Source organism: Hypanus sabinus, unplaced genomic scaffold, assembly GCF_030144855.1.
Source record: "Hypanus sabinus isolate sHypSab1 unplaced genomic scaffold, sHypSab1.hap1 scaffold_884, whole genome shotgun sequence".
NCBI lineage: Eukaryota > Metazoa > Chordata > Chondrichthyes > Myliobatiformes > Dasyatidae > Hypanus > Hypanus sabinus.
Window position 1 is genome coordinate 72,743 of NW_026781737.1, and position 14,758 is coordinate 87,500.

General features: G+C 52.8%; 1 protein-coding gene across 1 annotated transcript in view; it reads left to right on the plus strand.

The window, feature by feature from the left end:
- LOC132390401 (zinc-binding protein A33-like) overlaps positions 1 to 12,665 on the plus strand; it is a 33,737-nt gene extending 21,072 nt beyond the window's left edge. The window contains exon 6 of the mRNA XM_059963008.1: positions 11,644 to 12,665. Within this exon, the coding sequence (XP_059818991.1) occupies positions 11,644 to 12,176 (533 nt within the window). The 3' untranslated portion in view covers positions 12,177 to 12,665. The remainder of the gene's footprint in view (positions 1 to 11,643) is intronic.
- The last annotated feature ends 2,093 nt before the right edge of the window (positions 12,666 to 14,758 follow it).

Genomic DNA, 14,758 nt, shown 5'->3' on the forward strand with positions numbered 1-14,758 from the left:
AAGCAACAAAAAAGAAATAATACGATAAATATCAAGAACCTGGGAAGAGGAGTCCTTGACAGTGAATCCATCGATTGTGGGAACGGTTCAGTGACAGGGCAAGTGAAATGGAGTGAAGTTATTCCCTCTGGTTCAAGAGCCTGATGGTTGAGGGGTAATAACTGTTCCTGAACCCAGTGGTGTGAGTCCTGAGGCTCCTGTACCTTCTTCCTAATGGCAGCAGTGAGAAGAGAGCATGGCCTGGGTGGTGGGGGTCCCTGATGATGGGTGCTGATCTGTGTTGGATGACAGCGGATTAGCAATGGCTGGAGTTTTTGGTGGCAATTCGGAAGATACATTCCAAATATGAAGAAGAATTCTAAAGGGAGAATGAGGCAAACATGGCTGAAATAAAAGCAAGAGGGCATAGAATACAGCAAAGAAATAGTGATGTTAGAGCATTGAAAACTTTTAAACGCCAACAGAAAGCAACTGAAACAAGGAATGAGAGAAAAGATGAAATATGAAAGTTAGCTAGCAAATAATATAGAAGAGGATATGAAAAGATTTTCAGATACATAAAGAGTAAAAGAGAGGTGATGGTCTATGATAATGCCAGGTGTATGATAATGCATTGTGGTGAAAGGAACAATAGTTCAGACTGTTATCTAAATGGGGAGAAAATTCAAACATCAGAGGTGCAGAGGGATTTAGTGGTCCTCATGCAAGACTCCCCGAAGGTTAATTTACGGGTGGAGTCTGTGGTAAAGATGGCAAATGCAATGTTGGTGTAACTCTTGCTTCGGCTAGCGGCTTAATATTGGGGGTGACAGTCCTCAGCCCGGCCAAACTTAAGAAATCTCATTTGTGTGGATACTGCGTGATGTGTCCCTGTTACAAATCAGTACCCCGCAATAACAGACAGTACAGAATATGTGATTAAATGATTGAGCTTTATAATTCATAATAATTGCTCCTATCTCAGAAAGGATGTGTTGTCATTGGAGAGAGTTCAGAGAAGGTTCACGAGGATGATTCCAGTAGTTAAAGGGTTAACACACGGGGAGTGTTTGTCAGCTTTGGGCCTGTACTCACTGGAATTTAGGAGGATGTGGGGGATCTCGTGAAACCTACCAAATGTTGAAAGTACTCGATAGGGTGGATGTGGAGAGGATGTTTCCTATGCTGGGAGTGTCCAGAACTCAAGGGCACAGCCTCATAATTGAGGGGTGACCCTTTAGAACAGAGATGAGGAGGAATTTTTTTTTGTCAGAGTGTAGTGAATCTGTGGAATATTCTGCCACAGAGAGCTGTGGAGGACAAGACCGTGGGTATATTTAAAGTGAAAATTGATCGTTTTCTGATTGGCCAGTTTATGGAGAGGGAAGATGTAGTGGGTTTGAGTGGAATCTGGGACAGGCCATGATTGAACAGTGGAGCAGACTCGATGGGCTGAATGGCCTAATTCTGCTCCTATCTCTCTGGTCTACTCATTATTCATTAACTTGCATACCCATGTCTCTGGGAAATACACTGAGGGCCTCTCCCATCTCCTGTGAATCCAGGTGGAGTGGCACGGTAGTGTAGTGGTTAGCACAACGTTTCACAGTACGGGTGACAAGGGTTCAATTCCCATTGTTTCCCGCACGGAGTTTGTACGTTCTCCCCGGGACCCTGTGGGTTTCCTCCGTGTGCTCCGGTTTCCTCCCACAGTCCAGAGATGTACCGGTTGGTCGGTCATTGTAAATTGTCCCGTGATGCGTCTGGGATTAAATCAGGGGATTGCTGTGTGGTGTGGATCGAAGGGCTGGAAGGGCCGATTCCCCTCTGTGTCTATTAAACTGATCCTTAATGAAAAACCCTGCATCCGGACAGAGAGTGGACTGTGTGGGTGATGAGGGGCCGTGTGGGAGGGGGTTTGTGGGAAGGGGTCAAAGATCCCTTATAAATCATTCCCCTCTGTGTCTATTAAACTGATCCTTAATGAAAAACCCTGCATCCAGACAGAGAGTGGAGTGTGTGGGTGATGAGGGGACTGTGTGTGTGTGTGTGTGGGGGGGGGGGGGTTTGTGGGAAGGGGATAAAAATCCCTTATAAATCATTCCCCACTAACCTTAAATGTACACCCTCTGGTTTTGGACACCTGATTCTGGAAAAAGACACATTATCAATGCCCCCTATGAGTTTATATACTTTGACCAGGGGTCACCCCTACACTCCAGGGAAATAGCCCCAGCTTATCCACTCTCATTTTAAGTCAAGCCCTCCAGTCCTGGTAACATCTTCCTGAAGCTTCCTGTCCAGTGTGATGACATCCGTCCCATAGTCCGGGAACCAGGAATGCCACAGTACTCCGAGTGTGGTCTACCCTCGATGTCAACGGCCTTGGTGAAGTCCATGTGGATAATGTCTACCACCCTGTCCTGGACAATCCTCCATCACCTCTTCAAACAACTCAATCAAATTTGTGAGACGAGACTTCCCGAGCACAACGTCATCCTTGTCTTTCCAAATGTTGCTCGATCCTGTTCTCAGAAACTTCCCAACCACTGACGTTAGGCTCAGTGTCCTGGAGTTCCCTGGAGTGATCTTCCAGCCCCATTAACGAAATGCACAACCTCAGCCACCTTCCAATAATCTGGGACATCAGCTGTGGCTGAATGCGAAGCAAATGTATCTCCCAGGTTGCCTGCAAATGAATCCCCTATCCTTTTTTTTGTGATTTATTTTTTTATTGAAGTTCATCAAACAAACATTTCCATCAGATGTATTTCAGACGTTGCACATATATATTATAAAATCATATATATCACAAAATCTCCACAAAGTATTTATCTGAGGTATACATTTATAGAAAAGAGTGGAGAGAAAAAACAAGCAAAAGGAAAGAACCATGTAGAAGTAGGGAGTGATCCTTTTACAACAGATTCATTGATTTGTGAGAATAAAATTAGGCCTATGAGGCATTATGTAGTTAAACCATTTTTCCCAGTATGAATCAAATTGTTCCAGCTTATGATTAATAGATGCTGTTACTTCTCCATTTTGTAAATGTCCATTGTAATTTCCATCCATGCATTTAAAGTTGGGCTCTCCTGTGATAACCATTTCCTCGGAAGAGTCTTTTTACCAGCCACCAGCAGTATATTCATTAAATATTTATCTCCTTTCAACCATTCTTGAGGTATACATCCAAAATATATGGTCTTACTCTCTCAGGGTATTTCACAGTAAAAGATGTCTTGTAGGGCATTGTGTATCCCCCTCCAATAGTTTTTGATAACAGGACAGTCCCAAAAAATATGATAATGATGAATCCCCTATCCTAATGAGGGTCTGAGGGCGTTGGGGTTATAGAAAGGGGCAAAAGGACCCTCATTAGTTCCCCCTCACCCACAGGCTTTCCAACCCTCCCCCACCTGGTTGAGGTTCCATCTGCTATTCATCTCTCCCCGAATGGTTCCCTTCATCAGCTCAGACTCCCCCACCCTCCCCTGAAACTTCGTCCATCTTCCTCTCACCGTTTTGTCTCTGTGTCTGTCTTCATCTATCATTCACTTCCCAATGTCTCCCAACTCCAGTCCACATCCCCACCCCCTCCCCGACCTGGGGCAACATACTCATCATTCCTCACCCCTCCTCAGTCGACAGTCACCTCAGACTCATCATCCCTCACCCTCCTCAGTCCACAGTCACCTCAGACTCCTCATCATCCCTCACCTGCACCTCACTCCACAGTCACCTCAGACTCATCATCCCTCACACCTCCTCAGTCCACAGTCACCTCAGACTCATCATCCCTCATCCCTCCTCAGTCCACAGTCACCTCAGACTCGTCATTCGTCACCCCTCCTCAGTCCACAGTCACCTCAGACTCATCATCCCTCATCCCTCCTCAGTACACAGTCACCTCAGACTCGTCATTCGTCACCCCTCCTCAGTCCACAATCACCTCAGGCTTGTCCCATCATCCCTCACCCCTCCTCAGTCCACAGTCTCCTCAGAGTCGTCTCATCATCCCTCACCCCTCCTCAGTCCACAGTCACCTCAGAGTCGTCTCATCATCCCTCACCCCTCTTCAGTCCACAATCACCTCAGGCTTGTCCCATCATCCCTCACCCCTCCTCAGTCCACAGTCCCCTCAGACTCATCATCCCTCACCCCTCTTCAGTCCACAGTCACCTCAGACTCATCTCATCATCCCTCACCGATCCTCAGTCCACAGTCATATCAGACTCACCTCATCATCCCTCAGCCCTCCTCAGTCCACAGTCACCTCAGGCTTGTCTCATCATCCCGCACTCCTTCACAAACCACAGTCACCTCAGACTCCTCATCATCCCTCATCCCTCCTCGGTCCACAGTCACCTCCGACTCCTCATCATCCCTCACCCCTCCTCAGTACACAGTCACCTCAGACTCGTCATTTGTCACCCCTCCTCAGTCCACAGTCACCTCAGACTCATCATCCCTCATCCCTCCTCAGTACACAGTCACCTCAGACTCGTCATTCGTCACCCCTCCTCAGTCCACAATCACCTCAGGCTTGTCCCATCATCCCTCACCCCTCCTCAGTCCACAGTCCCCTCAGACTCATCATCCCTCACCCCTCCTCAGTCCACAGTCACCTCAGACTCGTCTCATCATCCCTCACCGATCCTCAGTCCACAGTCATATCAGACTCACCTCATCATCCCTCACCTCTCCTCAGTCCACAGTCACCTCAGACTCGTCTCATCATCCCTCACCGCTCCTCAGTCCACAGTCATATCAGACTCACCTCATCATCCCTCACCCCTCCACAGTCACCTCAGACTCATCTCATCATCCCTCACCCCTCCTCAGTGCACAGTCACCTCAGACTCGTCTCAACATTCCTCACCCCTCCTCAGTCCACAGTCACCTCAGAATCGTCTCATCATCCCTCCTCCCTCCTCAGTCCACAGTCACCTCAGAATCGTCTCATCATCCCTCCTCCCTCCTCAGTCCACAGTCACCTCAGAGTCGTCTCATCATCCCTCACCCCTCCTCAATCCACAGTCACCTCATCATCCTTCACCACTCCTCAGTCCACAGTCACCTCAGACTCCTCATCATCCTTCACCCCTCCTCAGTCCACAGTCGCCTCAGACTCCTCATCATCCCTCACCCCTCCTCAGTCCACAGTCACCCCAGACTCCTCATCATCCCTCCTCAGTCCACATCAACTTGGACTCATCACATCATTCCTCACCCTTCCTCAGTCCACAGTCACCTCAGACTCATCATCCCTCACCCCTCCTCAGACCACAGTCACCTCAGACTCCTCATCATCCCTCATCCCTCCTCAGTCGACATTCACCTCAGACTCCTCATGATCCCTCACCCTTCCTCAGTGCACAGCAACCTCAGAATCTTCATCATCCCTCATCCCTCCTCAGTCCAGTCACCTCCGACTCGTCTCATCATCCTTCACCCCTCCTCAGACCACAGTCACCTCAGACTCCTCATCATCCCTCACCCTTCCTCAGTGCACAGCAACCTCAGAATCTTCATCATCCCTCATCCCTCCTCAGTCCAGTCACCTCAGACTCGTCTCATCATCCCTCACCCCTCCTCAGTCCACAGTCACCTCAGACTCCTCATCATCCCTCCTCAGTCCACAGTCACCTCAGACTCGTCTCATCATCCCTCACCCTCCTCAGTCCACAGTCACCTCAGACTCATCTCATCATCCCTCACCCCTCCTCAGTCCACAGTGATCTGACTCGTCTCATCATCCCTCACCCTCCTCAATCCAGTCACCTCAGAGTCGTCTCATCATCCCTCACCCTCCTCAGTCCACAGTCACCTCAGTCGTCACATCATCCCTCACCCTCCTCAGTCCACAGTCATCTCAGTGTCGTCTGATCATCCCTCACCCCTCCTCAGTCCACAGTCACCTCAGAGTCGTCTCATCATCCCTCACCCCTCCTCAGTCCACAGTCACCTCAGAGTCGTCTCATCATCCCTCACCCCTCTTCAGTCCACAGACACCTCAGACTCATCTCATCATCCCTCACCCCTCCTCAGTCCACAGTCACCTCAGAGTCGTCTCATCATCCCTCACCCCTCCTCAGTCCACAGTCACCTCAGAGTCGTCTCATCATCCCTCACCCCTCTTCAGTCCACAGTCACCTCAGAGTCGTCTCATCATCCCTCACCCCTCTTCAGTCCACAGTCACCTCAGACTCATCTCATCATCCCTCACCCCTCCTCAGTCCACAGTCACCTCAGAGTCGTCTCATCATCCCTCACCCCTCTTCAGTCCACAGTCACCTCAGACTCATCTCATCATCCCTCACCCCTCCTCAGTCCACAGTCACCTCAGACTCGTCTCATCATCCCTCACCCCACCTCAGTCCACAGTCACCTCAGACTCCTCATCATCCCTCCTCAGTCCACAGTCACCTCAGACTCTTAATCATCACTCATCCCTCCTCAGCTCACAGTCACCTCCGACTAATCATCGCTCACACTTCCTCAGACCGCAGTCTCCTCAGACTCCTCACACCTCATCCCTCCTCAGTCCACAGTCACCTCAGACTCATCTCATCATCCCTCACCCCTCCTCAGTCCACAGTGATCTGACTCGTCTCATCATCCCTCACCCTCCTCAATCCAGTCACCTCAGAGTCGTCTCATCATCCCTCACCCTCCTGAGTCCACAGTCACCTCAGAGTCGTCTCATCATCCCTCACCCTCCTCAGTCCACAGTCATCTCAGTGTCGTCTCATCATCCCTCACCCCTCCTCAGTCCACAGTCTCCTCAGAGTCGTCTCATCATCCCTCACCCCTCCTCAGTCCACAGTCATATCAGAGTCACCTCATCATCCCTCACCTCTCCTCAGTCCACAGTCACCTCAGACTCGTCTCATCATCCCTCACCGCTCCTCAGTCCACAGTCATATCAGACTCACCTCATCATACCTCACCCCTCCACAGTCACCTCAGACTCGTCTCATCATCCCTCACCCCTCCTCAGTGCACAGTCACCTCAGACTCGTCTCAACATTCCTCACCCCTCCTCAGTCCACAGTCACCTCAGAATCGTCTCATCATCCCTCCTCCCTCCTCAGTCCACAGTCACCTCAGAATCGTCTCATCATCCCTCCTCCCTCCTCAGTCCACAGTCACCTCAGAGTCGTCTCATCATCCCTCACCCCTCCTCAATCCACAGTCACCTCATCATCCTTCACCACTCCTCAGTCCACAGTCACCTCAGACTCCTCATCATCCTTCACCCCTCCTCAGTCCACAGTCACCTCAGACTCCTCATCATCCCTCACCCCTCCTCAGTCCACAGTCACCCCAGACTCCTCATCATCCCTCCTCAGTCCACATCAACTTGGACTCATCACATCATTCCTCACCCCTCCTCAGTCCACAGTCACCTCAGACTCATGATCCCTCACCCCTCCTCAGACCACAGTCACCTCAGACTCCTCATCATCCCTCATCCCTCCTCAGTCGACATTCACCTCAGACTCCTCATGATCCCTCACCCTTCCTCAGTGCACAGCAACCTCAGAATCTTCATCATCCCTCATCCCTCCTCAGTCCAGTCACCTCCGACTCGTCTCATCATCCTTCACCCCTCCTCAGACCACAGTCACCTCAGACTCCTCATCATCCCTCACCCTTCCTCAGTGCACAGCAACCTCAGAATCTTCATCATCCCTCATCCCTCCTCAGTCCAGTCACCTCAGACTCGTCTCATCATCCCTCACCCCTCCTCAGTCCACAGTCACCTCAGACTCCTCATCATCCCTCCTCAGTCCACAGTCACCTCAGACTCGTCTCATCATCCCTCACCCTCCTCAGTCCACAGTCACCTCAGACTCATCTCATCATCCCTCACCCCTCCTCAGTCCACAGTGATCTGACTCGTCTCATCATCCCTCACCCTCCTCAATCCAGTCACCTCAGAGTCGTCTCATCATCCCTCACCCTCCTCAGTCCACAGTCACCTCAGTCGTCTCATCATCCCTCACCCTCCTCAGTCCACAGTCATCTCAGTGTCGTCTGATCATCCCTCACCCCTCCTCAGTCCACAGTCACCTCAGAGTCGTCTCATCATCCCTCACCCCTCTTCAGTCCACAGTCACCTCAGACTCATCTCATCATCCCTCACCCCTCCTCAGTCCACCGTCTCCTCAGAGTCGTCTCATCATCCCTCACCCCTCCTCAGTCCACAGTCACCTCAGAGTCGTCTCATCATCCCTCACCCCTCTTCAGTCCACAGACACCTCAGACTCATCTCATCATCCCTCACCCCTCCTCAGTCCACAATCACCTCAGGCTTGTCCCATCATCCCTCACCCCTCCTCAGTCCACAGTCCCCTCAGACTCATCATCCCTCACCCCTCCTCAGTCCACAGTCACCTCAGACTCGTCTCATCATCCGTCACCAATCCTCAGTCCACAGTCATATCAGACTCACCTCATCATCCCTCACCCCTCCTCAGTCCACAGTCACCTCAGACTCGTCTCATCATCCCTCACCCCACCTCAGTCCACAGTCACCTCAGACTCGTCTCATCATCCCTCACCCCTCCTCAGTCCACAGTCACCTCAGACTCGTCTCATCATCCCTCACCGCTCCTCAGTCCACAGTCATATCAGACTCACCTCATCACCCCTCACCCCTCCACAGTCACCTCAGACTCGTCTCATCATCCCTCACCCCTCCTCAGTGCACAGTCACCTCAGACTCGTCTCAACATTCCTCACCCCTCCTCAGTCCACAGTCACCTCAGAATCGTCTCATCATCCCTCCTCCCTCCTCAGTCCACAGTCACCTCAGAATCGTCTCATCATCCCTCCTCCCTCCTCAGTCCACAGTCACCTCAGAGTCGTCTCATCATCCCTCACCCCTCCTCAATCCACAGTCACCTCATCATCCTTCACCACTCCTCAGTCCACAGTCACCTCAGACTCCTCATCATCCTTCACCCCTCCTCAGTCCACAGTCACCTCATACTCCTCATCATCCCTCACCCCTCCTCAGTCCACAGTCACCCCAGACTCCTCATCATCCCTCCTCAGTCCACATCAACTTGGACTCATCACATCATTCCTCACCCCTCCTCAGTCCACAGTCACCTCAGACTCATCATCCCTCACCCCTCCTCAGACCACAGTCACCTCAGACTCCTCATCATCCCTCATCCCTCCTCAGTCGACATTCACCTCAGACTCCTCATGATCCCTCACCCTACCTCAGTGCACAACAACCTCAGAATCTTCATCATCCCTCATCCCTCCTCAGTCCAGTCACCTCCGACTCGTCTCATCATCCTTCACCCCTCCTCAGACCACAGTCACCTCAGACTCCTCATCATCCCTCACCCTTCCTCAGTGCACAGCAACCTCAGAATCTTCATCATCCCTCATCCCTCCTCAGTCCAGTCACCTCAGACTCGTCTCATCATCCCTCACCCCTCCTCAGTCCACAGTCACCTCAGACTCCTCATCATCCCTCCTCAGTCCACAGTCACCTCAGACTCGTCTCATCATCCCTCACCCTCCTCAGTCCACAGTCACCTCAGTCTCATCTCATCATCCCTCACCCCTCCTCAGTCCACAGTGATCTGACTCGTCTCATCATCCCTCACCCTCCTCAATCCAGTCACCTCAGAGTCGTCTCATCATCCCTCACCCTCCTCAGTCCACAGTCACCTCAGTCGTCTCATCATCGCTCACCCTCCTCAGTCCACAGTCATCTCAGTGTCGTCTGATCATCCCTCACCCCTCCTCAGTCCACAGTCACCTCAGACTCATCTCATCATCCCTCACCCCTCCTCAGTCCACAGTCTCCTCAGAGTCGTCTCATCATCCCTCACCCCTCCTCAGTCCACAGTCACCTCAGAGTCATCTCATCATCGCTCACCCCTCTTCAGTCCACAGACACCTCAGACTCATCTCATCATCCCTCACCCCTCCTCAGTCCACAGTCACCTCAGAGTCGTCTCATCATCCCTCACCCCTCTTCAGTCCACAGTCACCTCAGAGTCGTCTCATCATCCCTCACCCCTCTTCAGTCCACAGTCACCTCAGACTCATCTCATCATCCCTCACCCCTCCTCAGTCCACAGTCACCTCAGAGTCGTCTCATCATCCCTCACCCCTCTTCAGTCCACAGTCACCTCAGACTCATCTCATCATCCCTCACCCCTCCTCAGTCCACAGTCACCTCCGACTCGTCTCATCAGCCCTCACCCCACCTCAGTCCACAGTCACCTCAGACTCCTCATCATCCCTCCTCAGTCCACAGTCACCTCAGACTCTTAATCATCACTCATCCCTCCTCAGCTCACAGTCACCTCCGACTAATCTTCGCTCACACTTCCTCAGACCGCAGTCTCCTCAGACTCCTCACACCTCATCCCTCCTCAGTCCACAGTCACCTCAGACTCATCTCATCATCCCTCACCCCTCCTCAGTCCACAGTGATCTGACTCGTCTCATCATCCCTCACCCTCCTCAATCCAGTCACCTCAGAGTCGTCTCATCATCCCTCACCCTCCTGAGTCCACAGTCACCTCAGAGTCGTCTCATCGTCCCTCACCCTCCTCAGTCCACAGTCATCTCAGTGTCGTCTCATCATCCCTCACCCCTCCTCAGTCCACAGTCTCCTCAGAGTCGTCTCATCATCCCTCACCCCTCCTCAGTCCACAGTCACCTCAGAGTCGTCTCATCATCCCTCACCCCTCTTCAGTCCACAGTCACCTCAGACTCATCTCATCATCCCTCACCCCTCCTCAGTCCACAGTCACCTCAGAGTCGTCTCATCATCCCTCACCCCTCCTCAGTCCACAGTCACCTCAGAGTAGTCTCATCATCCCTCACCCCTCTTCAGTCCACAGTCACCTCAGACTCATCTCATCATCCCTCACCCCTCCTCAGTCCACAGTCACCTCAGAGTCGTCTCATCATCCCTCACCCCTCCTCAGTCCACAGTCACCTCAGACTCATCTCATCATCCCTCACCCCTCTTCAGTCCACAGTCACCTCAGACTCATCTCATCATCCCTCACCCCTCCTCAGTCCACAGTCTCCTCAGAGTCGTCTCATCATCACTCACCCCTCCTCAGTCCACAGTCACCTCAGAGTCTTCTCATCTTCCCTCACCCCTCTTCAGTCCACAGTCACCTCAGACTCATCTCATCATCCCTCACCCCTCCTCAGTCCACAGTCACCTCAGACTCATCTCATCATCCCTCACCCCTCCTCAGTCCACAGTCACCTCAGACTCGTCTCATCATCCCTCACCCCACCTCAGTCCACAGTCACCTCAGACTCCTCATCATCCCTCCTCAGTCCACAGTCACCTCAGACTCATCTCATCATCCCTCACCGCTCCTCAGTCCACAGTCACCTCAGACTCTTAATCATCACTCATCCCTCCTCAGCTCACAGTCACCTCCGACTAATCATCGCTCACACTTCCTCAGACCGCAGTCTCCTCAGACTCCTCACACCTCATCCCTCCTCAGTCCACAGTCACCACAGACTCCTCATCATCACTCACCCCTCACATTATCCTCATTATCTCCCCCCCCCCACCCCCGATCCCCGGGGCCGCGCTGCTCGAGTCTCCCCCCGATCCCCGGGGACTCTCTAATTCTCTGCTTCTCCCCCCAGTCTCTGTCACCCTGGATGTGGAAACGGCGAATCCGCGGCTCGAGGTGTCTGAGGATCGGAAGAGTGTGAGATTGACCGAGACCTGGAGGAATCTCCCTGACACCGGAAAGAGGTTCACAGTCTGTGCTTGTGTGCTGGGATCGGAGGGATTCACATCGGGAAGACATTACTGGGAGGTGGAGGTGACAGGGAATCGGGGCTGGTGTCTGGGAGTCGCCGCAGAGTCTGTGGAGAGGAAGAGAAGGGTCACACGGAGACCGGAGACCGGATTCTGGACCATCGGGCGGGTTGATGACGTGTTCGCGGTTCTCACCTCCCCTCTGTCCCGTCTCCCGGCCGGTCCCATCCCCGGGAGGGTGGGAGTTTATCTCAGTTACGAGTCCGGGACAGTTTCATTTTACAACGCGGAGACCAAGTCCTATCTCCACACCTTCACTGGGAATAAATTCACGGAGAAACTTTATCCTTTCTTCTGGACTGAAACTCCAAACGAGTGGCTGAGAGTCTGCTCCGGTTCCTCTCCGGGTCTGTAAACGGGTCGGGTCCCGGGACCGGCGTTATTGGAATATTAAAGTTGCATTATTTGCCGTGTAACCAAAACTATGTAGTCAGTTTGCTATGCATGTATCCAAGATGAAATCCTAGGAATTTAGAAGAGAATGGTGTGTTAATGTATTAACGAAAGGTAACGATAGAGATGTAGATTAGAACATAATTAAGTCACGAAGTATTAAGAATGTAAACTTGCTATTTGCTAGAGAATGAAATCTTTGGAATGTAATAGACAATGGTGTGTTAATGAAAGGTAGCTAAGAGATGTAGATTAGAACATGATTATGTCAATGGGTAGAAACAATAGGGACAAGATGTACTTGTGGTACGTGTGATACGCGACTACAGCAAGTGGACCAGGAGTTTGCGATAAAAAATGCCGTGTCCGAGGATCGGTGGCCAATCAGCGACTAGCTCAATGACTGTCTCAGCTTTGATTTGCAAATTAAAGTTTAACCCTTCTTGAAGAATCTTCTGCGTCTCTTGGTCATTTCTGGGGCACGAGAAACCACGCCAGGGGCAGATGGAGAGGGTGGGGAGGAGTTTGTGGGGGATGGGCAGATGGAGAGTGTCGGGAGGAGTGTGGGGGGTGTGGACAGATGGAGACGGTGGGGAGGAGTGTCTGGGGGATGGGGAGATGGAGAGGATGGGGAGGAGTGTGTGGGGGATGGGCAGATGGAGAAGGTAGGGAGGAGTTTGTGGGGGATGGGGAGATGGAGAGGATGGGGAGGAGTGTGGGGGATGGTCAGATGGAGAGAGTGGGGAGGTGTGTGTGGGTGTCGGGCTAATGGAGAGGGTGGGGAGGAGTGTGTGGGTGATGGGCAGATGGAGAGGGTAGGGAGGAGTTTGTGGGGGATGGGCAGATGGAGAGTGTCGGGAGGAGTGTGTGGGGGATGGGCAGATGGAGAGGGTGTGGAGGAGTGTGTGGGTGATGGACAAATGGAGAGGGTGGGGAGGAGTGTGTGGGTGATGGGCAGATGGAGAGGGTGGGGAGGAGTGTGTGGGTGATGGGCAGATGGAGAGGATGGGGAGGAGTGTGTGGGTGATAGACAGATGGAGAGGGTGGGGAGGAGTGTGGAGGGTGGACAGATGGAGAGGGTGGGTAGGAGTGTGTGGGGGATGGTCAGATGGAGAGAGTGGGGAGGTGTGTGTGGGTGACGGGCTAATGGAGAGGGTGGGGAGGAGTGTGTGGGTGATGGGCAGATGGAGAGGGTGGGGAGGAGTGTGTTGGTGATGGGCAGATGGAGAGAATGGGGAGGAGTTTGTGGGTGATGGGCACATGCTGAGGGTGGGGGATGGACAGATGGAGAGGGTGGGGAGGAGTGTGGGGGGTGATGGACAGATGGAGAGGGTGGGGAGGAGTGTGTGGGGGATGGGCAGATGGAGAGTGTGGGGAGGAGTGTGTAGTTGATGGGCAGATGGAGAGGGTGTGGAGGAGTGTGTGGGTGATGGGCAGATGGAGAGGGTGTGGAGGAGTGTATGGGGGATGGTCAGATGGAGAGGGTGGGGAGGAGTGTGTAGGTGATGGACAGATGGAGAGGGTGGGGAGGAGGGTGAGGGTGACGGTCAGATGGAGAGGGTGGGGAGGAGTGTGTGGGTGACGGGCAGATGGAGAGGGTGGGGAGGAGAGTTTGGGGGATGGACAGATGGAGAGGGTGGGGAGGAGTGTATGTGTGATGGGCAGATGGAGAGGGTGGGGAGGAGTGTGTGGGTGATGGGCAGATGGAGAGGGTAGGGGAGGAGTGTGTGGGTGATGGACAGATGGAGAGGGTGGGGAGGAGAGTTTGGGGGATGGACAGATGGAGAGGGTGGGGAGGAGTGTATGCGTGATGGGCAGATGGAGAGGGTGGGGAGGAGTGTGTGGGTGATGGGCAGATGGAGAGGGTAGGGGAGGAGTGTGTGGGTGATGGACAGATGGAGAGGGTGGGGAGGGGAGTGTTGGTGATGGTGAGATGGAGAGGGTGGGGAGGAGTGTGTGGGGGATGGACAGATGGAGAGGGTGGGGAGGAGTGTGTGGGGGATGGACAGATGGAGATGGTGGGGAGGAGTGTGTGGGTGATGGGCAGATGGAGAGGGTGGGGAGGAGTGTGTGGGTGATGGACAGATGGAGAGGGTGGGGAGGAGTGTGGCGGTGATGGAGAGATGGAGAGGATGGAGAGGTGTGTGGGGGGATGGACAGATGGAGAGGGTGGGGAAGGAGGGGAAAGAGATAGGGTTGATGGTCTGGTGGATCAGGAGGAGAGACAATTAAACAGGAAAGGTGACGGAGAGGGAGCGACCACCAGAAGTTTGAGAAATCGATGTTGATGCCGTCCGGTTGCCGGCCACCCTGGTGGAACATGAGGAGCCGATCCTCTAATTTACCAGACAAGTAGGGCCGGGATCTCCACATTGAATCAGATATTCAGTTTAAGACCAGAAAGCCACAATATCAGAAGTGGTTTGCTGCCTGACCTGCTGATTTCCTCCAGTCATCCCCATCCACTGCCCTCTCCCCATTCCCTTTGATCTCCTGGCTAATCAAGAACCTATCGATCTCTGCGTTAAACACACCCAGTGTCTC